The following is a 26,961-nucleotide window of genomic DNA, read 5'->3' as shown; positions in this document are numbered from 1 at the left end:
TGAAAAGGATCTTGCTTGGAAGAAAGTGAGTGATGAGGTCGGACAACCTGGTAAGTTGTAAAAAAAAGAAGCTTTTTACTGAATTTGAGCGATACATAGGGTGATTTCAGGACACTTTTGCCATTGAGATGACTTGGAAACAGTGTCCAAATCACCCTGGATTCACTATATTGAGACTATAAGCTAATTAAAGCCGGCAAATTGAGCTTATTCCCCCAAACTTTAAAACAATCCACGTCAACCATCTCACATCAAGAGGAGCCGCCTGGCAGAAGCCACTTCCATGACGCAAATTCACGTCTGTCGTGAAGTGAATGTCACGCGCGAATGAAGCGAGTAAACTCAAAATGTTCACGCGTCCAACTACGCGCGATTTATTCACTTAATTCGTGTCTGGTGTGAGCGCCCCATAACGTTCCAGAGCTGGCTGTGTTGAACTGAACACTCACCGAGACGGCATTTTGACATTGTGTGTGTATTTGAGCATTTAAGTGCAGTAAGACACTAATTTTGGCTCTTGCGTTTCACAAGCTGTTTGATTACATATGTAGCAAAATTAAGCAAAAACATTGTGGGCGGGTCCTCCCCAGAAAATGCTTACTGGAGTAAATGCCATTTACTAAACGCCTGGTTGGGCCAGACAACATTACGGAAGTCTCTGAGTTATCTTTAGCGGCTGTAGTGTGGGGGTAAGGCACATGGCAGAAAGTTAACGCAAATCCACTCAAGGTTCAAATCCGCCTTTTGCCGAACTCACTCTTCTCCATTTTCCATCACATATCATATTGGAAGGGCATTTATTTTCAATAAAAATAAATAAAATACTCGAAAAAGTGGAAATAAAGCATCTAACGTGTGTTTAAGGTGTGTTAAGGTGTGTTTGTTTTAGGTGAACAGAGACGGCTGAATTAGAAACGCAAAAGTGAGTGTGTCCAAAATCATTGGTCCTATCCCGTCCACAACGCCCATGCCTCAACACACCATCAGAGACAGGACACTGCAATAATACAGTTTTGTTTTTGTTGTTTTGTTTTTGTAAAATGCAACAATCACGTAATAAATTTGATTTATTTGTCATGGAATAACAAAAATCTTTATTTGCAATTTAAAGAAGACTAGTGGTTTATCTCTAATAAGTGGATGTTTGTCACAATACGTTTCTCACAGGGACAGACGATACACCGAGCTCTGTTCAGGGGCAGCTCTGCTTTTAGCTTTGAAGTCTAAAAACAATTCAACTCTTTTTATACAGTGACCTACAGTAGCCGGCTGGAATACACTACATGACTTTTGCCCAGATTCAACAAGTCAGCCTGCCGAATGTGGGGAGGTTTCACAGAACATCCGGGAGTTTATGATGGGCAGATTTCATCTGTCATGTGTCTATAGCACAGAGGTCTGTGTTTCTACATGAGTGTGTGTCTGTTAGTGTTTGATCCTCAGTGCATGATGTCAAGTATATCAAGTAAATCGGTTCAGATTTAGAAAGTCCTGCAGTGTGTTCCACCCTGTTTATGATCCGGACACATCATGCTCTGCGTGTGTCATTCAGGCCAACACACCACCAATGATGACCGCAACTACGACTCCAAGCAACACACAACAGATAATAATCAAGGTCTTCTTCTGGACAAATCACAACACATTCGGGCAGCATAAACAGGAGAAAAGAAGAGGTACTGTAATGAGTCGACCCAGGCAGAAATGTCATCGCATATTTAAAGATTCGTGGAGAGCAGTTTAAGGATGTTGAGGTTTTTCATTGAATTTACAGACATGCCACCACTTACATACCAATGTAATCTGTTGCGGTTATAACACGTGTTGACTAAGAGAAAGCAGCTCAACACAAGAGATGGCATCATGATGAATGTAAGGCGTGTAGCAGGACAACACGGTAGTCATGCTGAGCAGACAACTGTAACACACACAGCGATACAAAACACCACGCAAACAGAGGTTGGGAAATACAAACCAAATTCCAATAAAGTTGGGACACTACAAATTGTGAATAAAAACAGAATGCAATGATGTGGAAGTTTCAAATATCAATATTTTATTTAGAATACAACATAGATGACATATCAAATGTTTAAACTGAGAAAATGTATAATTTTAAGGGAATTTTTTAAGTTTCATGGCATCAACACATCTCAAAATAGTTGGGCCATGTTTCCCTCTGTGTGTCATCCTCTCTTCTTTTGATAACAGTCTGCAAACGTCTGGCGACTGAGGAGACGAGCTGCTCAAGTTTAGGAATAGGAATGTTGTCCCATTCTTGTCTAATTCAGGCTTCTAGTTGCTCAGCTGTCTTAGGTCTTCTTTATCGCATCTTCCTCTTTATGATGCGCCAAATGTTTTCTAATGGTGAAAGATCTGGACTGCAGGCTGGCCATTTCAGTGCCGGATCCTTCTTCTACTCAGCCATGATGTTGTAATTGTTGCAGTGTGTGGTCTGGCATTGTCATGTTGGAGAATGCAAGGTCTTGCCTGAAAGAGACGCCGTCTGGATGGAGCATATGTCGTTCTAGAACTTGGATAGACCTTTCAGCATTGATGGCCTTTCCAGATGTGTAAGCTGCCCATGCCACACACACTCATGAACCCCAGACCATCAGAGATGCATCTTCTGAACTGAGCGCTGAGAACTACTCGGGTTGTCCTTGTCCTCTTTAGTCCGGATGACATGGTGTCCCAGTTTTCCAAAAAGAACTTCAAATTTTGATTCATCTAACCACAGAACAGTTTTCCACTTTTCCACAGTCCATTTTGTAGTGTTCCTTCTGGTGTAGTGTGCAATGACAAACTACACAGGCAGACCCTATTAAACTCAGAATGTCATATTTATTACCACGCACACTATTTTAGCTCGTGCTGCTCACTCACATGTAGATACAACAACAAACTGTTCTTTTATCAAAAGTAATCCCCGCAGTCATATAGCCAAGGTGGCCCTCCAGTGGAGTCGATGAGGAATTACATGCACCCACTGCATAAATACACCACACATTTCAAATGAGCCTTGGCCCAGGGAAAAAGCCTGCACTTCTGGATCATGTATAGATATGGCTTCTTTTTTGACCTATAGAGTTTTAGCCGGCGACAGCGAATAGCACGGTGAATTGTGTTCACCAATGTTTCCTAGAAGTATTCCTGAGCCCTAGCCTAGAAATCTAGACGCACCCTAGCGGCAGCAAATCTAATCTGCCGTGACTGTCATCTAGCAACTCTCAATACCCTTCTGAGCTGTTAACGCCAAACTCTGGTCGGGCCAATCACATTGTGTATAGAGTCGGTGGGCGGTGCTTAACATAATGACGGCCGAGTTGCGTTTCGTGCTTCTAGTAAACACAGAAACTGGCGAACGGCGGCGGTCTGTCGAATCAGCTTTGACCGCGACTCTGGAAGACTTGAGTTAAGCTTTTCTCTGAGAAAAGAACAAAGAACGGCACTGAAGTCATTCTTAAAAAGGGAAGATGTGTTCGGAGTTTAGCCGACCGGATACGGCGAGTGTTTAATCTGTCAGCGAGCTCTGCTTCACCTTCGTTGCTCTGGTTGGTTGTAGCGCTATCCTATCGCGTGCAGAGGGATTTTGACAGACAGCCGTTTATCCGCCCCTCAGATTGAGCCGTCAATGGTGAGTTTCCTGACCAAACATCTGGATGTGGCTCTGGCTTGTTTGTTTTCTGGAAGTATTCCTGAGCCCATGTTGTGATGTCCATTACAGTAGCATTCCTGTATGTGATGCAGTGACGTCTAAGGGCTGAAGATCACGAGCATCCAGTTTGTTTTTCAGGCCTTGACCCCTACACACAGATGATAACTTGAAACTCCTTTCTGATATTGCTCCCCAATTGTCCGCCGCAGCATTGGGGGAATTGGTGATCCTCTGCCCATCTTGGCTTCTGAGAGACACTGCCACTCTGAGAGGCTCTTTTATACCCAATCATGTTGCCAATTGACCTAATAAGTTGCACATTGGTCCTCCAGCTGTTCCTTACGTACATTTAACTTTCCCGGCCTCTTATTGCCACCTGTCCCAACTTTATTGGAATGTGTAGCTCTCATGAAGTCCAAAATGAGCCAATATTTGGCATGACATTTCAAAATGTCTCGCCTTTCAACATTTGATATGTTATCTATAATCTATTGTGAATAAAATATAAGTTTATGAGATTCGTTGATTATTGCATTCCTTTTTTATTCACAATTTGTACAGTGTCCCAACGTTTTTGGAATCGGGTTTGTAAAAGAAGGCTCAGCAAAATCTACTGAATCTATTAGCTATACCACACATAACAGGAGATGGAAACAGACAGTCTTGAGCAGAACACGGACAGGTGACGTCTCTTGGCTAGCTCAGTCCGATGGCTAGAGAGATGATGAGGATGAGCAGACAGACGGACACACAGCTGCCTATCAGGATCAGCTTCTGTGGAGGACACGGACAGAAAGTCTTCAGCCCATCCATTCATGATTTAATTAACAGAGGCCGGTCGCAGCGTAACTAGGAAAGTAACGTAACGTAAGTAAGCGCGTAAGCGCTCCGTAACGTAAGCACTCTGTAAAGTAGTCAAGTCAACTTTATTTATACAGCGCTTTTACAATGGCAATTGTGTCAAAGCAGCTTCACAGAGTCAAACAGGAAAATATTGCACCAGAATTAGATTTGGCTGTACAGTCGTTCTGGAGAAAACAGTGATGTTATCAGCTTATTTTAATTTATCATAGAGTGTCAATGTTGGCAGATCAGTATTACAGTTTATACGATTAATTAAGATATAATATATGGCATTTCCTTAGTTTGAGCGCGGCCAAATCCATTTTTTTTTGCATTTCGCAAATTAATGTCGTGTTGAGCAATGGACCTGGTTGGGAAACCAAAGACCACATCGCCGATCTGGGATCATTTCGGATTTGTGCCAAACGAAAAAGGTGAACCTTTAAATAAGGATGAAGCCATTCGCCGGATTTGTAAAAACTAAATTGTAAAAAAATGCCCAGCTGGTGGTCAGGTTGGTATTGAAGAGGCTTTCGCCAAACAGGCCAAATACAAACGGGAGAGCGACAAGCGGAAAATGCTGACAAGAGACGTGACAACGGATTTGGTGGTGGAGAACGCGCCGCTCCGCAGTTTTCATTCCCCTGCATGTTATGAATTCTGTTTGAAAGTTGCAATGATTTTTTGTTTAATATTTAACTTTCTTATTTACCCGTTTATTTCACTGTATTATCTGTGATATTTATTTCAATGTTAGCAGGCTGTGTTTCACTCAAGTGCTGTAAACACGCACGTTTGTTAACAGATGTTTAAGCCTCATTTTTAAATCTCACAATATATATATATTTAAAATGTGAATTGTTTTATTTAAAAGCAGACATTTAAGCTGTCTTTAAACTTATGTTTCCTGTTTGTGTGATAAGTAGGCTATAGGGCAGTGTTTTAGTTCATTGTTTCAGTTTCATTCCCCACCTCGAACCACACAAACACCGTGCCACCGCCGTGGTTGATCAATAACCACCACAGTGGTAAAAAAAACTGCGGTGAGTGAAAAAAAAGCTGTGCAAATGATAGCCAGTGAATATTAGCTTATCTGTTCGTTGATTTGAAAGGAATATCTGCGAATCGCCTCGTGATACGATGTCAGGGGGCGTGGCTTCTGGCAGAGGTGACTCCGCCCACGGGGAGGGGCCTAGTTGTTTATTCTTGTGCATTTTGGAAAGTGCTTTGCATTTATTTACTGACGGATACACACAACTCTGAGACACGTCAATGATGTTGACAGCACACAGACAGAGCTCATGCAGGACAGATGGCCGTATCGGTCACTCACCCGCCGCGCATTACTCTGGTACTTCACAGCCTTCGTGGTCTCCTGCACCGCATCCCTAATGAAATCCACGGAGCGCTCCACGTTATACTCTACACGCTCTATCATCTCTCCCTGACCCCAGCAGGAGACGGACAACACCACAGGAGACAGAGAGAGAGAGGTCATTTGACAGGGCTGAGATATCTCACCGTCCTGCTAGTCTTCTGGACTTTGACAGCCGCTTTGGTTTGCTCTCTGGCCGTCTCCACATATTCCTGAGCGCTGCAGACGTTCTTCTCGATATTGTTTATTAACTCTCCCTAAAAGAAGACAGGAAAACACAGCTCACTGAACCACTGAACTCCTTGTGTGGTCTTAATAACTCTCTGACTTCAGTGTGTCTGAGAACTTTGTGCAGGATATTATGCGTGATATCCTGAGGGAGCTGCACAGTATGAAGTGAAACTGCTTTTTGAATGTATGAGTTGCAATGTCTGACGAATCCATTCCTCAAAGATTGTATTTGGACAAGAATAACCGCCCAACCTAGGTCAGCCAAGCAGGAAATGGCACTGGACTCGATGCAGGTCAGACATTGTGTCTCATTAGGAACATCTCTCTCATATTTGGAGATGTGGTAACAGAGTCACATCAAGACAAAGTCACATTTGTTATACAATTAATAAATACATATGTAGTTATAATACATGGATTTATTTTGACTTGGACAATACGTTTCCTGTATTGTAGGGATGCCAGAATTCTTAATATAATATTGAACCGTTCGGTACGGCATTCACAGTTCAATACACACTTGTGAATTGCGTTTTTTTTCCTGTTTTGAATTTAATTATTTCTATTTCTCTCTGTTTTAAATATTTCTCTCTGTTTATTTCAGCTCTGTTTGAGTGTGCCTGTGAGTCTACGCGCTGATATGAGCAAATGTCCAATCATAAAAGACTAAAGTTAGTGGGTGTTAGCCGTGTTTAAAGCCTTGCTGGATAAACATTTCATTCGTGTTTTACATGTGCTGAGCTCGCACTAAAAGCCTGTCAAACACACGTGGACTAAGTAGTCTTACTGCTCTAATACTGTCAAACACACACAAGGTTAACATATAAACGCAGTCGGTTATGTCTAAAGTGAAAGTAAAGTTGTGTGTGTGTGTATATGAGATGCGAGCAGGTCTTAAAGTGACAGTAGCGAAGCCTAGTGAACACTTGTCCTTAAAGAGACAGTTCACCTCTAAAATTATGTGAATAAAACAACAAAAGACAATATAGTAATAATAATAAAGTAATAATACAGTAGCTTTTAAACAATGTATATTGTATATTGAAGACTGTAGTTTTAATTTTAGCCTACATTTATTCATTTCAATTTTATACTTAAATGCTACTGTACATTTAAGTACAGTAAATGTACCAGGCCACCTTCTTCCATTGCTCCGTGGTCCAGTTCTGATGCCCACGTGCCAGTGTTGGTGCTTTCAGCGGGGTCAGGGGTCAGCATGGGCACCATGACCGGTCTCACATAAAGCTCAGCATATATAACCTTAACCGCTAAGCTTTCTTTCCCCAATGAAGCGTCCTCTCACCTGGCTCTCCACCAGCATGGCCATGTCCATGAACATATCGTGCAGCTCGCGGATGCTGCTCTCCAGCTTCAGGATCTCCGTGTGCTGCGTCTCGATCTCGCTCATGGCCTGTTCAGAGATGTTGCAGTCCAGGATGATCTGCAGTGGGAACAGAAGAGATGAGACACGCTGAAGTGTGGTCCAGTGCCATGTGACGGTGCGGTGTCCACTCACCCCTGAGCTGAAGATGGGCTTGGCACTCTCCAACACGCTCTCCAGCTCCTCATTGGTTGTGTCTCTTCCCGCTGTTTTTCAAAGAAGAAAACATTAACCACTGACCACAAGCTTTTGAAGGCTAGTTTATATCGTTACAAAGGATATCAAGGTTTGAAATAAATGCAGTTCTTTAACTTCTTATTCATCAATGAATCCTGAAAGATGTTTATAAAATATTAATCAGCACAGCTGTTGATCATAAATCATTAGAAGGATCATGTGACACTGACGACTGGAGTAATGAGGATTTGATCACAGTCTCAGTGTGTGTGTACTTGTTTATATTACATTGACCAAATGTCTCCGCAATGTAATATAAAACTGAGCTCAGCCACCAGCGATAAACATACTAAATTATGTTTTTTGAAAATGTAAAAATGCAGAATGTTTCCTGTGATTGGTAGGTTTACGGGCAGGGGCAGGGTGTGTGTGTGTGTGTGTGTGTGTGTGTGTGTGTGTGTGTGTGTGTGTGTCTGTGTCTGTGTGTAGAATGTACAGTTTGTACAGTGTAAAATCCATTATGTCTATGGAAAGTCCCAACAATCCACAAAAACCTAACGTGTGTGTGTGTGTGCTTGTTTTTGTGACATATCAGGACACAAGTGTGTATAATGCCATGGGTATGACACAGGTATTACAGGAGAGGGTGAAATATGAGGACATTACCCATGGCCCCACTTTACAAAAGGCTTATAAATCACACAGGAGGAGTTTTTATTAGAAAGTAAAAATGCAGAATGCTTCCTGTGATGGGTAGGTTTAGGGGCTGTGTGTGTGTGTGTGTGTATGTGTGTGTGTTTAGGGTAGTAAAGTGCTAAATCTAGGTGATTGTGAGAGGAAGATTTTTTTTCCAACTACATGTAAGTTCCTTGTGATAGGCTAACCAGCAAGTTTGCAAACTCCAAGTTTATTCTCATTAATTTCCATGAAAAGTTTCCAGCCTTGAAAATTTCCGGAACCCTAATCATGACACCTCAAAATAGTTTTAGCATGCTAATGAATAGGGAAACGTTTGGACATAAACTACACGAGTTTTAGGCAGTAGCGCGGGAAGGGGGGTGCTGCAGCCCCCCTCGTTATAGCATCAGCCCCCCTGGTGGGGGGATGTGGACTAAAATTATATTGTATTTAAAACATGAAATGAAATAAAATAAATTAAAATAGACTGACATAACATACTGTGTTTTAATGGGATTAAAATAATGGGCCGTGGATAAGATATAAACTAATTCATAATTATTTTAATAATTCCTCAGGAAGTGCTTTCGTCACCATCATGTCACCTCGCTCACTCTCATTTGTTCAGACATCCGCGAGGTTTGTGAGCTGGACGTTATCATGTAGCCTACTCTCACCAGTCTGCTGAGGTCGGGACACATGATAGTTTACAAACGTGATTATGAATCATTATTTCTCCAAATATGCGCACATGATGGACTAAAAGCCGTGGCAGATGCTGGATATTGTATGTAGCCTATGAACACAAATAAAAAGAATGCTTTATGAGTGATGATTAACGCGTGTATGGGCGTCGGAACCATTGTGTGTCGTGAGGACAAGACTCACCCACTTTTAAATACCAATGATATTGGACCAACTCACTTTTATCGTCACTAATTCAACACGTCTGTTTACCTACCCCTAACCGAGAAAAACGTATTAGGTGTTTGAGTCTTTTTTTTCCACTTTTCTAATATTTTCTACATTTTTATTGAAAATAAATGCCTTTCTGATCTGTGATGTGAAAAGGGAGTAGAGCGAGTTCGGCAAAAGACAGGGCAAATAACTGATAAGTGATTTCCGTAATTTTGTCTGGCCAATCAATCGTTTAGTAAACTGCAGTATATTTGTATCTAACGTTACTCCAGCATTGAGACCACCCACAGTTTTGCTTCTGACACCCATGGTCTGATCGCGTTTTAACAAGTAATTAATTTTAAACAACAATAATCTGGGGCGGTGGGTCCGTCTGTGCTCTTTGACGGTAAAGGGGGTTCTACAACAACACATGTCGGGTCGCCACCGACAACATAATGACGTCACACATTTTCCGACCCAACTTTCAGCCCCCCGGAATTAAACGGCTTCCAGCGCGCCTGGTTTTAGGGCTGATTATAACTTTTAGATGAGCCTATTCTGTATTTATATAAAGCGTTCACAGGTAAGCTTGATGTGTTTCCCCAGCTCAGGCTCATCTCAATGTCAGGAAACCCCATTCCTGTCTGCATGGGCGGCCGGAGGGAGTCCACCCTTCAGGATAAACTGATGATGACCGCTGGTTTTACTCGTGTCCCCATTCACTCCAGTCACGCAGCAGAAGTGTGTGTTCCTCCAGCGGAAACGGAAGACAGACTTTAGAAAATGATATTATGATATATATGCAAAGGTCAAAGGACACAACTCTTCCAACACATGGAGTAAATGTGTGTGTGAGACTGTAATTATGGCTAATGAAACGGCTGCTCATCTAGCAGAGAATGGCTAGCCTGAAGCCGCAGTGACCATTGTTCACCCGTGACAATCTGTAATTAGCAGCCCGCGGAGTTAATAATGAACAGTGTGACGCCATCACACACCCCTGATCTGTGTGTGTGGTGACTCAGGTTTGATTACACACTCAATACACTAAATACAGAGCTTCACTGCGGACGCTGTCACGGCGTGTGTGTGTGTGTGGCGGCCCAGCTGGCCAGCTCTACCACAGTATCCTGGTATCAGAGACACACTGCGAACACAAGCGGAGCTGGCAGGATGATTATGGCTCCAGATTAAAGCCGATGACACAGACGGGGTCAGCTGTTCTCCCATGGGATCCAGTCGTGCAGTGGCCTCCAAACTGTACAAGTCTTAATCCGTAGGGTTTAATATGGAGTCGGCCCACCCTCTCTAACTGCTCCAGCTCTTCTGGGAAGGCTTTCCTCAAGGTTTAGGAGTGTGTTTATGGGGATTTCTGCCCATTCTTCTAGAAGCTCATTTGTGAGGTCAAGCACTGATGTTGGACGAGAAGGCCTGGCTCTCAGTCTCCGCTCTAATTCATCCCAAAGCTGTTCTATCGGGTTGAGCTCAGGAATCTGTGCAGGCCAGTCAAGTTCCTCCACACCAAACTCCTCATCCATGTCTTTATGGAGCGACGCTTTGTGCACTGGAGCGCAGGACAGGAAGGGGCCGTCCACAAACTGATCCCACAAAGTTTGGGGCATAAATTTGTCCAAAACGTCTTGGTGAAGCATTAAGAGTTTCACTGGAACTAAGTGGCCAATCCCTGAAAACAACCCTACCCCATAATCCCCCCTCAACCAAACTTTACACTTGACACACTGCAGTCAGGCAAGTCCCGTTCTCCTGCCTTGTGTTTGTGTGTGTGTGTGTGTGTGTGTGTGTGTGTGTTTACTCACTAATCTCCAGCTGTCTCTGTATCCGTCTCTTACAGCGTTCCCTGTAATCTGATTGTGTTGTGTTATATTCAGACATCACCTCCACAAACTTGCGTGACAAGGTGGAGTGCTGAAAAACAGAGAGCACTGATAATGATGTGGACGAGTGTGTGTGTGTGCCAGTCCGCAGCGAGTGAGCAGACCCTCACCTGTGTCTTCCGTATCCTCAGATCAGCTGACGGCCGCTCACTGTTCACGGCCTCCTGCTCTATGGTCAGCTGGATATCTGTAAAACAGAGGACACGTCCCTGCGGTCATTCATTTATAACCTCTAAAGACAGGAATGAGAGATGAATAAGAGCCTAACGTACTCCGTGATTGTGTGTATCAGTGCCATGATGTTGGGAAAGACGAATCTAACGATAGCACAATCACTGTGTGCTAATGATTCATGTGTCCATGACTCAGGATTAGACTATCGTGATGCACTATTGGAGGATTTCCTGCAGGGTTAATGAATTAGCGGAAGCTTGAACCAAGAAATATCATCACGTCAGCCGAGTTTATCATCATTTGCTGTATATGCTTCCTGCAATGTGAAAATACTGCTAACGCTTTAAGCTCCTTTATAGTTAACGATACTATCAGAATATCAGAAAACCTTTTCTTGCCTGCCTCATAAACTCGGCAATAGCCTTCCTGTGGAACTGTTCGGGATTCAGGCGGAAAGACTCGTCTCTTTAGTCAGCGAGTCACGAGTTTTCATAGCAGAGCCAGTGCTGTGTGTGTGTGTGTGTGTGTACCATGACTATAGGTGTGTAGTTGAAAGACTCACTCTTTAACTTTGAGCGCACTTTATTAGCCAGCGTCTTGATATCTGACATCAACTCCTCCAACTCTGCCTTTGTTTCTGTTGGGAAATAAAAGAGAGAAGCACATAATTTCTCTGAATCTCCAACTATGATCAGTTGACCATTTGTTCACTTTCCTCACTGACACAGACGAGAATGAAAAGACTATCAGTCAGAGCTTTAGGAGGGCAAGAGACGGAGACTGAGAGCAAAAGAAAGGTATTGACAAATAATCTACTGCCCACTGGCTTGGTTTTAAAGCTATTGTTGTCTAGTTTGTTTGGCCTTCAAACATCTTAAAGCTTAACTAGCTCCCATTTGGGACCTTGGTGAACCCAGCCTGTGGCCCTGATCAGGGATAGCCCGACCAGACAAGAGCTCAGTGTGATGTTAGACCTCATCTGGCTAGTGCTCCCCAACCCTGGTCCTGGAGCTATGCTCATTTCAGATGTGAAAACATCCTACATTTGGGTACACTGAGATTATAACGTTTATAAAATAAGATGCTCCGAACAAACATATATTCCTCTGACACGATCCAGAACGGCATTAATATAAACCATCCGCTTGTTTCTGACACTGGGATCTGTCTATACAGATGCAATCCAGCTGTTTTTAGAGCTTGATTAAATAAACGAGGAGGACGTTTTAAGCGCTGAAACTTGTTTTAACCGTACTCCATGTGAATGTGTAACTTACTCTCATCTGGGTTTGGAGAGGCCAGGATGGTGCTGTGGTTTCTCTTCACTTCTTCTACCTTCTCTGTCAGAGAGTCAATGAACCCTCGGATCTCCTCTACCTGCGAGACAAGGAGGAGATGAGAACTGATCAAACACATGTTGCCCATTAACATTAAATTAACACCCACATCTAAACAGGACAATCCGATAACGCTCAATGTGGCACTTTAACCAATCTCAGGTTACACTTCCACCTCATTGAGCGAGCGGATACTGAAGACTACAGCGGTTAGTGCCTCCCCTACACTCCCGACAGTCTGGATGAGTTGGAGGATTTTCAGTGTATTCATTAATAAATAAGCAATGTAAATACACAAACCTGCTCAAAGAACTCATCCATGAAACCCTTTTCAATGTCGACGGCCACCTCATCCTCCTCTTCTGGGTCCTTCCCCTGATGAACAGAAATACAGAGAGCAAGGGAAGCTTTTACAGCGAGTATAAAAGGGAAGATCCGTCTTTCACATCACAGATAAAGGAAGATAGAATCGGAGTAAGCTGATGATGATAACTGATGTCCAAAAGCAGAGTCGGACTCTGAGATAAAGACCTGACTGGTGTTTGATGGACTTCCTGCTGAGTTTTGCCATTTATTAAAGAAAGATATACTGCAGGTTTTTAAAGCTTCTTCTAACAAATAAGGCTGTACTTTCATTACGACCGAAGATTGGCGATCTTGGTCCTGGAGTCCAGTGGCATTATTATGTGCAGACTATAGAAGTCTTGCTTCATGACAAAAGAGTATAATTTGCACGCGTTTGAAGCCATTTTAAACATTCAAGAGATTTTAAACTATTCAAGCACAGGACGACGCATTAGAGGACCTGTTACTGATGCAATGTGTGCTAATTCAGCTGTACTGTTTGAAATATTACACTCGATTCGTGGCTAAAAAGTGATCCGACCAGCAAAGGTGTGCCACTTACTAATCTGCTCTTTCATATTATTGCATTGTAAAGACCCAGTGTTAAAACGAATGTGCAAAGACTAAATCAAACGGCCTTTACAGAAATACAGGTAATTCATGCGGGCATCCTTTCTGTGTAAGGATAGCAGTGACATGAACTAGAGAACACGAGCCCAGAATCAGCACAGGACACAACCCCTCTCCAGTGTTTGTTCAGTGATAGAGAGGGAAGAGACGGGTTAATGAATAATGTGCTCCAGATCAATACACACAGTTAAAGATTCATTTATCAAGGCACATCTGCTCAGGGAAATCAGTGATTCCTGTACAAATGAGATTTAATCATCTAAAAACTTTTGATTCCAACATTAACATTACACTTGGACTCAGCTCGGGAGTTAACTTGTGCATCATCCGTCAGTGTGAAAATAAACAATACAATAGCTAATATATAGTGCTCATTGTCATATCTAACAACTTCAAACACGAACACGTCTTTATTACAACTATTACACGACACGCATTAAAAGCCAACAACGCATGTTATGCGAGCGTGTCTGTCCATCATAGCATCATATAAAGTTGAATAAACTCACATGCCTGAGCTCCAGCGTGCGGTCCCTCATGTCTCCCTCAGGCGGTGTGAGACGCGCGCATCGCGGGATGAGATGAGCTGAGACGCGCCCCTTCACCCCCGCTCCACACACACACACAAGCGCGCGCACGGACGCACGCACACACACCAACGATCAAACACTTCAATAACAATTAACACACCAAGAACATTATCCACGGACAAATAAATTAAAGTTAAAAAAAACTTTTCACACACACACCTTACACTCTAAAAAATACTGGGTTCAAAACAACCCTAGTTGGGTTGAAAATAGTCAAGCCCAGCGATTGATATGCACAATGTGCTGGGAAGTTATTTAACCCAACTATGTTTATAATCACTGTATGGCTGGCTTAAAATGAACCCAAAATGGGTTGGAAAATAAGACACATATTTACTAAAGGGAACAATGATAATCAAAAGGTGAATAATAAGCATTTTAATAAATGCTTGGTTAATTTTTATTAAATGTATTAATAATGTTCATTTAATAATAGTATTAATACATATTAATGTACATCATACGTTGGCTTCATTTTAAACAGGAAATACAGTCAGTTTTAGACAATATTTGAGTTCAATAAAATTACTCAGCAGGTTGGGCCCAACCGTTGGTCTAACACAACCCATTCACTGGGCTAACACAACCCAACCATAGGCTAACACAACCCATTCACTGGGCTAAAACAACCCAACCATAGGCTAACACAACCCAACCCATAGGCTAACACAACCCATTCACTGGGCTAAAACAACCCAACCATAGGCTAAAACAACCCAACCATAGGCTAACACAACCCATTCACTGGGCTAAAACAACCCAACCATAGGCTAACACAACCCATTCACTGGGCTAAAACAACCCAACCATAGGCTAACACAACCCATTCACTGGGCTAAAACAACCCAACGATAGACTAACACAACCCATTCACTGGGCTAAAACAACCCAACCATAGGCTAACACAACCCAACCATAGGCTAACACAACCCATTCACTGGGCTAAAACAACCCAACCATAAGCTAACACAACCCAACCATAGGCTAACACAACCCATTCACTGGGCTAAAACAACCCAACCATAGGCTAACACAACCCATTCACTGGGCTAAAACAACCCAACGATAGGCTAACACAACCCATTCACTGGGCTAAAACAACCCAACCATAGGCTAACACAACCCATTCACTGGGCTAAAACAACCCAACGATAGACTAACACAACCCATTCACTGGGCTAAAACAACCCAACCATAGGCTAACACAACCCAACCATAGGCTAACACAACCCATTCACTGGGCTAAAACAACCCAACCCATAGGCTAAAACAACCCAACCATAGGCTAACACAACCCATTCACTGGGCTAAAACAACCCAACCATAGGCTAAAACTACCCAACCATAGGCTAACACAACCCATTCACTGGGCTAAAACAACCCAACCATAGGCTAACACAACCCATTCACTAGGCTAAAACAACCCAACCCATAGGCTAAAACAACCCAACCATAGGCTAAAACAACCCAACCATAGGCTAACACAACCCATTCACTGGGATAAAACAACCCAACCATAGGCTAAAACTACCCAATCACTGGGTTTGTCAAGTTTCAACCCAACTTGGGTTGTTTTTAACCAAGCATTTTTAGAGTGTACAACCAATTGAGAATAGTTAAAATCAAATAACAATAATTACAAAAACAAAAATAAATAAAAAACATACAACTGCCAAACGACATGACAAAAACTACAACTGTAATATAGAGTGTGATACACTAAACACACAGGTTTTCATGAAATATATCTTCAACATATTTAAGATAATCTTAGGGGATTTATTTATAAAGAGTTTTAAGTCCATTTTAAAGGGGGAATAGGATGGAATCCCATTTGCAAACTTCTTATGAATTAAGAATTTGCCATTTACATTACAAAAATTACAATATACTCTCAATATATATATATATATTTTTTTTTTTTTATTTTATTATTATTATTATTTTAAATATATATTATAATAAAAAAATATTCTACAATAAAGAGTATGGAACACTTTGGCAGAATCAAATATAAGAGTCCAAACCAAAATTGTGTGGATGCTGGGCAACCAAAAAAAAACCCCAAAAAAAACAGATGAGCAAATGTCTCAAAACATGAGCTATTAATGTATGAAATATTAGAACGGACAGGGCATATTTTATAGCCTGGATGCCAGCCAAACTTAGCCCCGCCCACAACATTTTTAGGTCTGGCGGTTCAGTCTGGCCTCGATCCATAGAGGAGTAATTATCCCTGAACAGAAACTGGCCAATGAGATCATCAGGGCGGGCTTTAGCCGATGACGGACAGATGATCGACAGAAACTGACCAATGAGATCATCAGGGCGGGCTTTAGCCGATGACGGACAGATGATCGACAGAAACTGACCAATGAGATCATCAGGGCGGGCTTTAGCCGATGACGGACAGATGATCGACAGAAACTAACCAATGAGATCATCAGGGCGGGCTTTAGCCGATGACGGACAGATGATCGACAGAAACTGGCCAATGAGATCATCAGGGCGGGCTTTAGCCGATGACGGACAGATGATCGACAGAAACTGACCAATGAGATCATCAGGGCGGGCTTTAGCCGATGACGGACAGATGATCGACAGAAACTGACCAATGAGATCATCAGGGCGGGCTTTAGCCGATGACGGACAGATGATCGACAGAAACTGACCAATGAGATCATCAGGGCGGGTTTTAGCCGATGACGGACAGATGATCGACAGAAACTGACCAATGAGATCATCAGGGCGGGCTTTAGATGATGACGGACAGATGATCAACAGAAACTGACCAATGAGATCATCAGGGCGGGCTTTAGCCGATGACGGACAGATGATCAACAGAAACTGACCAATGAGATCATCAGGGCGGGCTTTAGCCGATGACGGACAGATGATCAACAGAAACTGACCAATGAGATCATCAGGGCGGGCTTTAGCCGATGACGGACAGATGATCAACAGAAACTGACCAATGAGATCATCACGTCATCAAAGGAGCTTGGATTATATTTACTTGAATCCTAAACGGAGAGCTTGTTCGTATCTGCATCACCTTCAATATTTCTCTCAGAAATGATGATCATGTTGGGGTAAGTACTCTGTGTATCATTAAATTCTTTTATTTTTTTACAGCACCGGCAAAGATCGTTTATTCCAGCGCGCATGCAGACAGGGTTGCCAAGTTTTTACAACAAAATCCGCCAACTACTAGCCCTAAACAATAGCTTCTCGGGGGTTCTCCGGGGGGAAAATGGTGTTTGGGAGTAAAATGTGTGTTATTTTGGCAAGGTTGCTGCTAAACTTCGCACTCATGCGTCTTTATATCACATAATAGTCGCTTCAACCCGCGGACATAGAAAACAACCGGCGGAAAAAAACTTGGTAACAGTGCAGAGACAACTAGCGTAATGCGTCGCTCCGCTGCTCTGATTGGTTGTAGGTCTGTCCAATCGAGGTCTTTCCTGGTTGGGTGGAAACACGCCCCATAAATCACAGCCCAATGGAGCATCAGACTCATATTCTGACTAGAGCTGAGTATGACCACGTCAGACTACATATTTTATGTAACATTTTGAAATGTGTTTCTGTCACATGCTGGTTGAATAAACACACATGAAGATTACTCCATGATGTTTAATAAATCCACACAAGATTAGACATTGGTGTGCAAAGAAATGAACCGCAAATAACTATCAATGTGTGTAGTGGGTATATAGGGATATATCCACTTTGGTGGCTGAACAAAAACAAGCCTTGCATATCACTTTCCAACGTGTTCAAACGAAAAAATATTTATTACAAAAAACTGCAGATATCCAAAATCCAAAATCAAAAGATCAAAGTATCAGAAAAATAAAGGATTAACAAGAAATAACTAGGATTGAAGAAGTCTGTCTGTTAGGCCATGAGGTCAATGACTGCCACTTCCTGTTCTGGCCACGCCCTCAGAGGAAGTCCCAGGTCCTTTATTCCAAAGGCCTCAGCCTCTCCAGCTTCTCCCCCTAGATGGCACCAACTCACATAACATTGAAAGTTAATTAATTATTTAACACACACATTAGTTCTATTTAGCTAAATTCTATTTTAGCTCCTACAATCCGGCCCCTAAATGGCTTAAGCTTAACCTTAAGCATTTACTTTTATTTACAAAAGGAGCTAAAAATGATCTTTAATTCAACAACAACAAGTGAAAATAAAGAAATATATACTTTCCTTTTATCTGATCTTTATTGATCTTCATCTTTTAATAATAGGCACAGCTTTGTGATAGGCTGCTCTATTATGCTCGTCTTTGTCTGGATTTTGACTGACCGGACCATCCCATGTGAATCAGGTTTTGTTTCTAGTATTCTTGCAAGCAGCCATGATGCACGTGGAGAACTAGGGTCAACCACCACCACAATATCTCCAACTTGGAGATTAGTTCTTGCTTTAGACCACTTTTGTCTTTCTTGCATTAGTGTCAAATACTCCTGTGTCCATCTCCTCCAGAACAAGTCTGCCAAGTATTGCACTTGTTTCCACCGGCGCCTGGTGTACGAGTCTGATTTGGAAAACTCACCGGGAGGTAGGACGGGTTGTGAGTTACGCGAGATAAGGTGGTTAGGTGTGAGAGCCTCCAGGTCGAAAGGGTCAGAAGATACAGTGGTGATAGGGCGGTTGTTAAGAATTGCCTCAACTTCACAAAACAATGTCTGGAGACTCTCGTCGTCTACAACTTGTTGGCGTAGGAGATAATTTAAGACCCATCTGGCTGACCTGATTAGTCTCTCCCGTACACCACCATGGTGAGAAGCCCCTGGTGGGTTGAAACTCCAGTCGATTCCCCTTTTGAGCATGGCACTTTGAATCTTACTGCTGCTCAGATTAGTGAAAGCTTTTTTGAGTTCTCTATATGCACCTACGAGATTGGTACCATTGTCAGACCAAATATGTTTTACCTGGCCTCTCCTACATATGAATCTTCTTAAAGCATGGATACAGGAGTCAGTGTCCAGGGAGCTGGCCATTTCAATATGAACGGCTCTGGATGATAAGCATGTAAAAAGTATGCCATATCTTTTGATACAACTTCTTCCTCTTTTTGTTTCTATTGGACCAAAATAGTCCATTCCCACATTTGTGAATGCTGGAAGATCTGGTTGAGTTCTTTCTTTTGGCAAATTAGCCATCTTTTGCTCCCCGGTTTTGCCTTTCAGGCGTCTACATGACACACATTTAGAAATTATTTTTCTTGCTGCTGTGTTGCCATTAATGATCCAGAATTTCTTACGCAACTGGGCAAGAATATAATTTCTTCCACAGTGCCCATTCCTTTCACGGATGTGGCGAAGTAACAAATAGGACGTGTGAGAATGTTTCGGAAGAATGATGGGATGCTTCATATCTTCCGACATTGTCGCCCTTGACAGTCGTCCTCCGACTCTCAGTAATCCATCCTTTATTATTGGGTCAAGTTTGTAGAGGGTACTCCTTTTTAGAACATTGTGTGGAGTAACTTTTAATTTCTCAAGTTCATTTGGGAAAGCTTGCCTTTGAGTATAGGATACGACTGCTTTCTCGGCTCTCCCAAGGTCTTTCATTGCTAGAAACTGACCACCAAGTGTTGATCTGAAGATAAGCAGCTGGGAAGCCAATTTTCCATGGCTAGAACAAGTGCAGACATCAGTGGAGAGTTCCTTCCTTTTTGTAGCGAGAGCTAGCAGGTTGTCTCCAAGCTTCTGGTACCAAGCAACAGCTTTAAGCAATCTGGTCCAATCTGAGAAGTAAGAGAGAAGTTTTTGAGTAGGACTCTGTTCATTTTGAGTAACCATGTTACACACTATGGCAAAACCTTTGACCTCTGGGTCATCCTGTCTGATTGGCTCTTGTTTATACGCTTCTGTAGGCCAACTGTGTTCTGGTTGCCAGAGGAATTTAGGTCCACATATCCATCGTTTACTTTCCAGAAACATCGGTATGCTCAGCCCCCTGAAGGCATCATCTGCGGGATTATCTCTGCTGGACACATATCTCCATTGTTGGGTGCTGGTGTTTTCTCTTATGAATGATACTCTATAGGCAACATAAGTGTGGAATCGTGCACTGTCACTGGCTATGTACTTTAACACTGCCTGACTATCCGTCCAGAACAGTGACATTTTCAATGGAAGTTGCAATTCTGACCGAAGCATCTTGTCTACTTTGACAGACAACACAGCAGCTGCCAACTCAAGTCGTGGTATTGTCAACTAAGCCATTGTCTAGACTGAGATGTGGATACCGGCTTGTCCCATCCATAGCCTTCTTTGCATTGCTGTAAGAATTGTTTGGCTGGAAGAGTGAGGGGTGCTAAGATTCCAAGAGGGTCAAAGATAGAGCTCACCATAGAAAGAATACCTCTACGGGTATGGGGCTTTTCATTCAGTGTGATGTTAAATCTAAAGGTGTCATCTTCCACGTTCCACTGGAGTCCCAAGGCATGGTCGACTGGTAGCTTGTCCTTGTCTAAATCTAAGGACCTGATGTTATTCCCTCTATGCTCCTCCTCAATAGCAGACAAAACAGTTCTACTATTACTCACCCACTTGGTGAGTTGAAACCAAAAATTATGCATGACTGTATTGGTTACCTGAGCTCTAAAATGACGGTTGTCTTCTGCAGTTCTTTGCAAGGCAAAGCTAGCACAGCTAGGAGAAGAGACTGCTCCAAACAAGTGCACTAACATATGATGGTCTATAGGACTTTGCTCAAAGTCTCCTCCTGGCCACCACAAGAAGCGTAGAAAGTTCACGTCTGCTTTTGAAACTTTAACCTGGTGGAACATAGATGTTATGTCAGCCATCATTGCGACGGGCTCTTGACAAAACCTAATCAAGACTCCAACCATTGAGTTGGTAAGAGCAGGCCCTTGCAGCAGTTCTGTGTTCAGAGAGACACCTTGATAGGTTGCACCACAGTCAAACACAACTCTAAGTTTATTCTTCTTAGGGTGGTAGACTGCATGATGTGGAATATACCAGGTTCTTCCTTCCACTTGATCTACCTCTTCCTGTGGGACCACCTCAGCATATCCTGTATTTATCATGTCATTGAGAAAAGATGTATACTCTTTATGGAATGAATCATTTCTTTTGAACTTTCTTTTTAGACTCAGAAGACGTTGCATGGCCACATAACGGTTGTTGGGCATTAACACATCATCTTTCCTAAAAGGCAAGTTAAGTGTGTAGTGTCCATCCAATAGTGAGACTGACTCATTTGCAATTTTAAGAAACTTTTTGTCATCGAATGACATTTCACGTTTTTCATCTGAAGCCTTTTCGTTGAAGTCATGATTGTACTGACTAATCAGCAGCTTTTCCAGATTTGCTACAGAAACTCTATTTATGGCAACAGAGGGACAGTAACTACATTTACTGGGCTCTCCTCCTCTTAAAGGACCATTGACTACCCATCCAACCAAAGTCTTGACTGCATAAGGGCCCTCACCTTGACTGTTTATGATCTCCCATGGTTCTATGACCTTCGAGGCATTGGTTCCTATTAGTAGCTCAATGTTACCATCAATCTCAGGGATATCAATTTTCTGCAGGTATGGCCATCTAGCAAGATCCTTTTTTGTGGGTATGTTTTCCGTGGTGACTGGCCTCTCCTTTTGCGTGAACACATCAGGCAATTGTATAAAATTATTTTTATCCAATCCAGAAATCTCTAATCCTGTAATTACAGTAGTTGGCATGGACTTCTCATGACTCATTGTTTTCAACAGGATATTGGTTCTTTTACCTTTGACATTCAACTGAGACATCAGACGCTCTGTACAAAAGGTAGCAGAACTTCCTGGGTCTATGAAAGCGTAAACTGGGATAATCTTGTCACCCTTAACAGCTTTGACTTTTACTGGAACCACTGAAAGGACATTATCATTTAGACCGGCCCCAATATGCCCACCAGCTGGTCTCATAACAGCAGATGAGTTCACGGTTTCTTTTGTGTCAAGTGTCTTTTCTGGATTTACCTTTTGCTCGATGTGGAGGACACTTGGGTGCAGTTTAGAACATGATGCACAGGTGAGTCTCTTCCTACAGTATTTGCTGAGGTGACCTTGACGTAGACACCCAAAACAGATTCCTTTTCCTTTGAGGAAGTCTATCTTATCACAGTGTTTCTTCTTCTTGAATAGGTTACACAGTTCCAACGTGTGATTACTGCTTTTACACAAATGGCACAAGACTCGCCAATGGCTGTTGTTAGAGGACTGCTGAGTAGACTGGGAAGCTGGAGAAGATACGCTAGTTGCAAATGTACCTCCACCAGACTTGGGCTTGACTTTAATGGGGAACTTGTCTTTAATTCTGCTTGTAGGCTTGTCTTGAATATCTCCAAATACTGGGTCTGAAGCCACTTTTATTTGCTTCTCAACAAATAGGACAAGATCTTTGAATTGAGGCCTACATTTCTGATTTTCCTGAAATTCCCACACATAGGATCTCCAGCTCTCCCTCAGCTTGTAAGGAAGTTTCATGACCAGGATTTTCATGTTGGATGACAAGTTAATTTCATGTGAGTAACTCATGTCCTCCATTGCATTAAAACAGCTCCTTAAAAATATTGCAAAGGCTTGCATGGCTTTGAAATCCTCAGGTTTAATCGCAGGCTCAGGTTTAATCTAATCCTCAGGTTTAATCTAATGCTCTCTTCATATATGCAGAACACACACTGAATTCATCTCCGAAGTTGTTTTGTAGCAGATCTCTTGCCCTTTTATAACCTTTATCTGGGGTCATATGAAGACAACTTCTTACCAGATCTCTGGGAAAGCCACTAGTATATTGATCAAGAAAGTACAACCGGTCAGCACTGCTATCTGTTTTTAGCTCAATGGCATACTCGAAAGCTCTAATGAATGGTCTGTACTTCAAAATATCACCATCAAAGATTGGAATATCTCTCTGAGGAAGACTTGAAAACTGATGCTGCTTCACTAGCAGGGATGTTATGACATTTTGGTGTCGAAGGATGTTTACCAAGCTGTTCATATGTACACCAGAACTCGTACTTGCCTTATTGCTTTCTGAGCTATTTCTAACACCAATTAATTAATTAAAAGTCAGGTTAATATCAGGTATTTCTAGAAAATATATAAGCGACAAGACTTTTGTCAGGGACTGTAAGGCAGAAGTGCAGGGACATCACCCTCTGAATGAAGATGCAGTGGCTGGATGGCGTTCACATTACTCTGAGATCCGATCACAAAGACAAGCTGACCGGATAACCTTCCCATCAGGAGGCCAGCGGAGACGGAGGAGGGGTGGAGGGTCAAGGCACGGGTCTTTGAATCGGAAGTTCGAGACGAAGCCAAAATGGACCTGGTGAATTCAGAGAAACCTGGTATAGACTGAGGGATGACGGAGCCGAGGTGGAGCCGCAGCTCAGATGCTTGAGGTCAAGCTGAGGGACCTTCTGACCGAAACAGGTTCTGTGTCCGCGGGTACCCGCATAAAAGTGGCTAAAACGGGTGGATTATGACATTTATAAAATTCACGGGCGGGGATGCGGGCGGATAATTAACTCTGTGCGGGCGGGTAGTAGCGCGGATGGGCGGATGAAAAATATGTGCAATATTTCTGTGGCAGAGTGAACGCGAGAGCGAGAGAGAGAGAGACCAGGGCGTGATTGTGAATGAGCGTCACCTGCGAGCCACACCGGTCTCGAGTTCTCTGAGGGAGCTCGGAAGCATATAAGGACGAGAGATCACCAGACCTGGATTTGACGTTGAGTTGTGTTTATGTTTTATTATGCGTGTGCGCATGGGAGATGTCCATGAAGGGCTACTCACGTTACTTTCGTTTTGTTTGGTTAAAGTCTTTTAAATGTTCGCCGGTTCCCGCCTCCTTCTTCCCCCATCCAACATATTGTAGGATATTACACTTTCTATGTCCAAATTACCATTACACATACACGCAACAATGATATACCATTTGACCCATCACGTCACCACCACTGCGACATTGAAACTTTAGTTGATGCCTCTCGTAGCGGAGAAGGAGCAAGCGTTGCAGGAGTAGCAATGGATGAAGTAAAAGTAAAGCTGGTGAGTGGAGTAGCTATATGAAATTGTTGACAATGAGTCTTTAAAGGCACTTTTGCCTGTTTCATTAGCCCATTCATGACGCTGTTGATGTTGAGAGAGGTGTAGGATAAAAAAATAAAGCATTTTAATTTGAATGTTTTAGCGTGTGTGATTTATCGCGGGCACGGGTCGGGTAACGGGCCAAATATTAACGGGTCTGGGCGGGTACGGATTTAATTTTGAAATTTTCACGGGTCACGGGTCAGATCTGGTGCTAAACCTTGCGGGTACGGGCGGGGGCGGGTCTCCAAAAATGGACCCGTGCAGGACTCTGTTCTGTGTTGAGTTATTTCTGAAACATCTTCATCAGAATGGTATGATGCTAGTGGTACTTTTATGGCATTGTTTGTGTACAATCTACAGATCGGCCACAATGCTGAAGAAAAGTACACAGCAGTAAAGGAATGACACAATAAAACATCAAGAGTGTAGACACACACACTCAGTTTTGAGGACGTGTGAAATCCACTCAATAATTCAGGCATAATGGAGAATATGAAGTCTGGTTTATTAAAGCTTCTGTGAATCCAGACAGTGATCTCATAAGTCTAGGAGTCCATAAAGAGTCTATACAGTTCTGTCCTCTGATTGGTCAAACCGCTGTTATGCGTCTCCACAGTTCTGGCCTCAGGCAGGTCAGCGCAGAGGCTTGTGTGAAGTGGTCAGAAGTGAGGTCTCCTGTGACGGCCGGTGTACTTGGTGTCGGCCCGGACATCCCTGAGAGAGAAGCACACACACACACACACACACACACACACACACACACCATCAGATGAGGGAGCAGGATTATCACTCTCGTGCAGTGCCTTCAGTAACTCAAAGCACTCCCAGCTCTCTGAGTGTGTGTGTGTGCAGTCGATAACTGCGGTGAACAACATAGTGCTTGGACCTCCCCTCTTCTCCATTTACACTACATCACTGGGACCCATCATTCAGGCACATGGCCTCTCATATCATTGTTATGCTGATGACACACAGCTCTACCTCTCATTTCAACCAGATGATCCCAAAGTAGCTGCACGAATCTCAAGCTGCCTGGCAGACATCTCGGCATGGATGAAAAAACATCACCTGCAGCTCAACTTACCAGAAGCCTTCGCTCAGCTAACGAGTCCACACCCCCACCGGAAGCCTTCGCTCAGCTAACGAGTCCACACCCCCACCGGAAGCCTTCGCTCAGCTAACGAGTCCACACCCCCACCAGAAGCCTTCGCTCAGCTAACGAGTCCACACCCCCACCAGAAGCCTTCGCTCAGCTCACGAGTCCACACCTCCACCGGAAGCCTTCGCTCAGCTAACGAGTCCACACCCCCACCGGAAGCCTTCGCTCAGCTAACGAGTCCACACCCGCACCTGAAGCCTTCGCTCAGCTAACGAGTCCACACCTCCACCGGAAGCCTTCGCTCAGCTAACGAGTCCACACCCCCACCGGAAGCCTTCGCTCAGCTAAGGAGTCCACACCCCCACCAGAAGCCTTCGCTCAGCTCACGAGTCCACACCTCCACCGGAAGCCTTCGCTCAGCTAACGTGTCCCCACCCCCACCGGAAGCCTTCGCTCAGCTAACGAGTCCACACCCGCACCTGAAGCCTTTGCTCAGCTAACGAGTCCACACCTCCACCGGAAGCCTTCGCTCAGCTAACGAGTCCACACCCCCACCGGAAGCCTTCTCTCAGCTAATGAGTCCACACCCCCACCGGAAGCCTTCGCTCAGCTAACGAGTCCACAGCCCCACCGGAAGCCTTCGCTCAGCTAAGGAGTCCACACCCCCACCGGAAGCCTTCGCTCAGCTAAGGAGTCCACACCCCCACCGGAAGCCTTCTCTCAGCTAATGAGTCCACACCCCCACCGGAAGCCTTCGCTCAGCTAAGGAGTCCACACCCCCACCGGAAGCCTTCGCTCAGCTAAGGAGTCCACACCCCCACCGGAAGCCTTCGCCCCACACCCCCACCGGAAGCCTTCGCTCAGCTAACGAGTCCACACCTCCACCGGAAGCCTTCGCTCAGCTAACGAGTCCACAGCCCCACCGGAAGCCTTCGCTCAGCTAAGGAGTCCACACCCCCACCGGAAGCCTTCTCTCAGCTAAGGAGTCCACACCCCCACCGGAAGCCTTCGCTCAGCTAAGGAGTCCACACCCCCACCGGAAGCCTTCGCCCCACACCCCCACCGGAAGCCTTCGCTCAGCTAAGGAGTCCACACCCCCACCAGAAGCCTTCGCTCAGCTAAGGAGTCCACACCCCCACCAGAAGCCTTCGCTCAGCTAACGAGTCCACAGCCCCACCGGAAGCCTTCGCTCAGCTAAGGAGTCCACACCCCCACCGGAAGCCTTCGCTCAGCTAAGGAGTCCACACCCCCACCGGAAGCCTTCTCTCAGCTAATGAGTCCACACCCCCACCGGAAGCCTTCGCTCAGCTAAGGAGTCCACACCCCCACCGGAAGCCTTCGCTCAGCTAAGGAGTCCACACCCCCACCGGAAGCCTTCGCCCCACACCCCCACCGGAAGCCTTCGCTCAGCTAACGAGTCCACACCTCCACCGGAAGCCTTCGCTCAGCTAACGAGTCCACACCCCCACCGGAAGCCTTCTCTCAGCTAATGAGTCCACACCCCCACCGGAAGCCTTCGCTCAGCTAA

General features: G+C 43.9%; 2 protein-coding genes across 6 annotated transcripts in view; both read right to left on the bottom strand.

Moving 5' to 3' along the window:
* Window positions 1-215: 215 nt before the first annotated feature.
* Window positions 216-14,259, bottom strand: stx1a (syntaxin 1A (brain)). 5 transcript variants are annotated; one of them, XM_067449903.1, is made up of 10 exons: window positions 14,134-14,259; window positions 12,950-13,024; window positions 12,590-12,689; window positions 11,875-11,949; window positions 11,249-11,325; window positions 11,061-11,169; window positions 7,624-7,694; window positions 7,411-7,548; window positions 5,835-5,945; window positions 216-1,626 (listed from the first exon to the last, which is right to left on the bottom strand). In XM_067449903.1, the coding sequence occupies exons 1-10, from the start codon at window positions 14,161-14,163 to the stop codon at window positions 1,549-1,551; spliced, it is 864 nt and encodes a 287-aa protein (XP_067306004.1). In that variant the 5' UTR covers window positions 14,164-14,259; the 3' UTR covers window positions 216-1,548. The 5 variants fall into 5 exon arrangements, with proteins under 5 accessions (XP_067306004.1, XP_067306005.1, XP_067306006.1 ...); XM_067449904.1 differs by lacking the exons at window positions 216-1,626; window positions 5,835-5,945 and adding exons at window positions 2,238-4,432; window positions 6,023-6,133; XM_067449905.1 differs by lacking the exon at window positions 216-1,626 and adding an exon at window positions 2,238-4,432.
* A 10,559-nt stretch (window positions 14,260-24,818) lies between these two features.
* Window positions 24,819-26,961, bottom strand: part of bud23 (BUD23 rRNA methyltransferase and ribosome maturation factor) — a 20,225-nt gene continuing 18,082 nt past the window's right edge. The window contains 1 exon segment of the mRNA XM_067451515.1: window positions 24,819-25,048. Within this exon segment, the coding sequence (XP_067307616.1) occupies window positions 24,994-25,048 (55 nt within the window). The 3' untranslated portion in view covers window positions 24,819-24,993.

This window comes from Pseudorasbora parva, chromosome 8 (assembly GCF_024679245.1).
Source record: "Pseudorasbora parva isolate DD20220531a chromosome 8, ASM2467924v1, whole genome shotgun sequence".
Classification (NCBI taxonomy): domain Eukaryota; kingdom Metazoa; phylum Chordata; class Actinopteri; order Cypriniformes; family Gobionidae; genus Pseudorasbora; species Pseudorasbora parva.
Note: the sequence above shows the minus strand (reverse complement) of the source record. Positions and strands in the feature narration are given on the sequence as shown.

What these genes read in the sequence shown, in the direction of transcription:
- stx1a (XM_067449902.1), bottom strand. Translation starts at nt 14,163, where the DNA reads ATGAGGGACCGCACGCTGGAGCTCAGGCAT. An exon ending in TGGATGAGTTCTTTGAGCAG is followed by an intron (nt 12,690 to 12,949) that starts GTTTGTGTATTT and finishes CTTGTCTCGCAG; the next exon opens with GTAGAGGAGATCCGAGGGTT. An exon ending in TGAGGATACGGAAGACACAG is followed by an intron (nt 11,170 to 11,248) that starts GTGAGGGTCTGC and finishes TCTGTTTTTCAG; the next exon opens with CACTCCACCTTGTCACGCAA.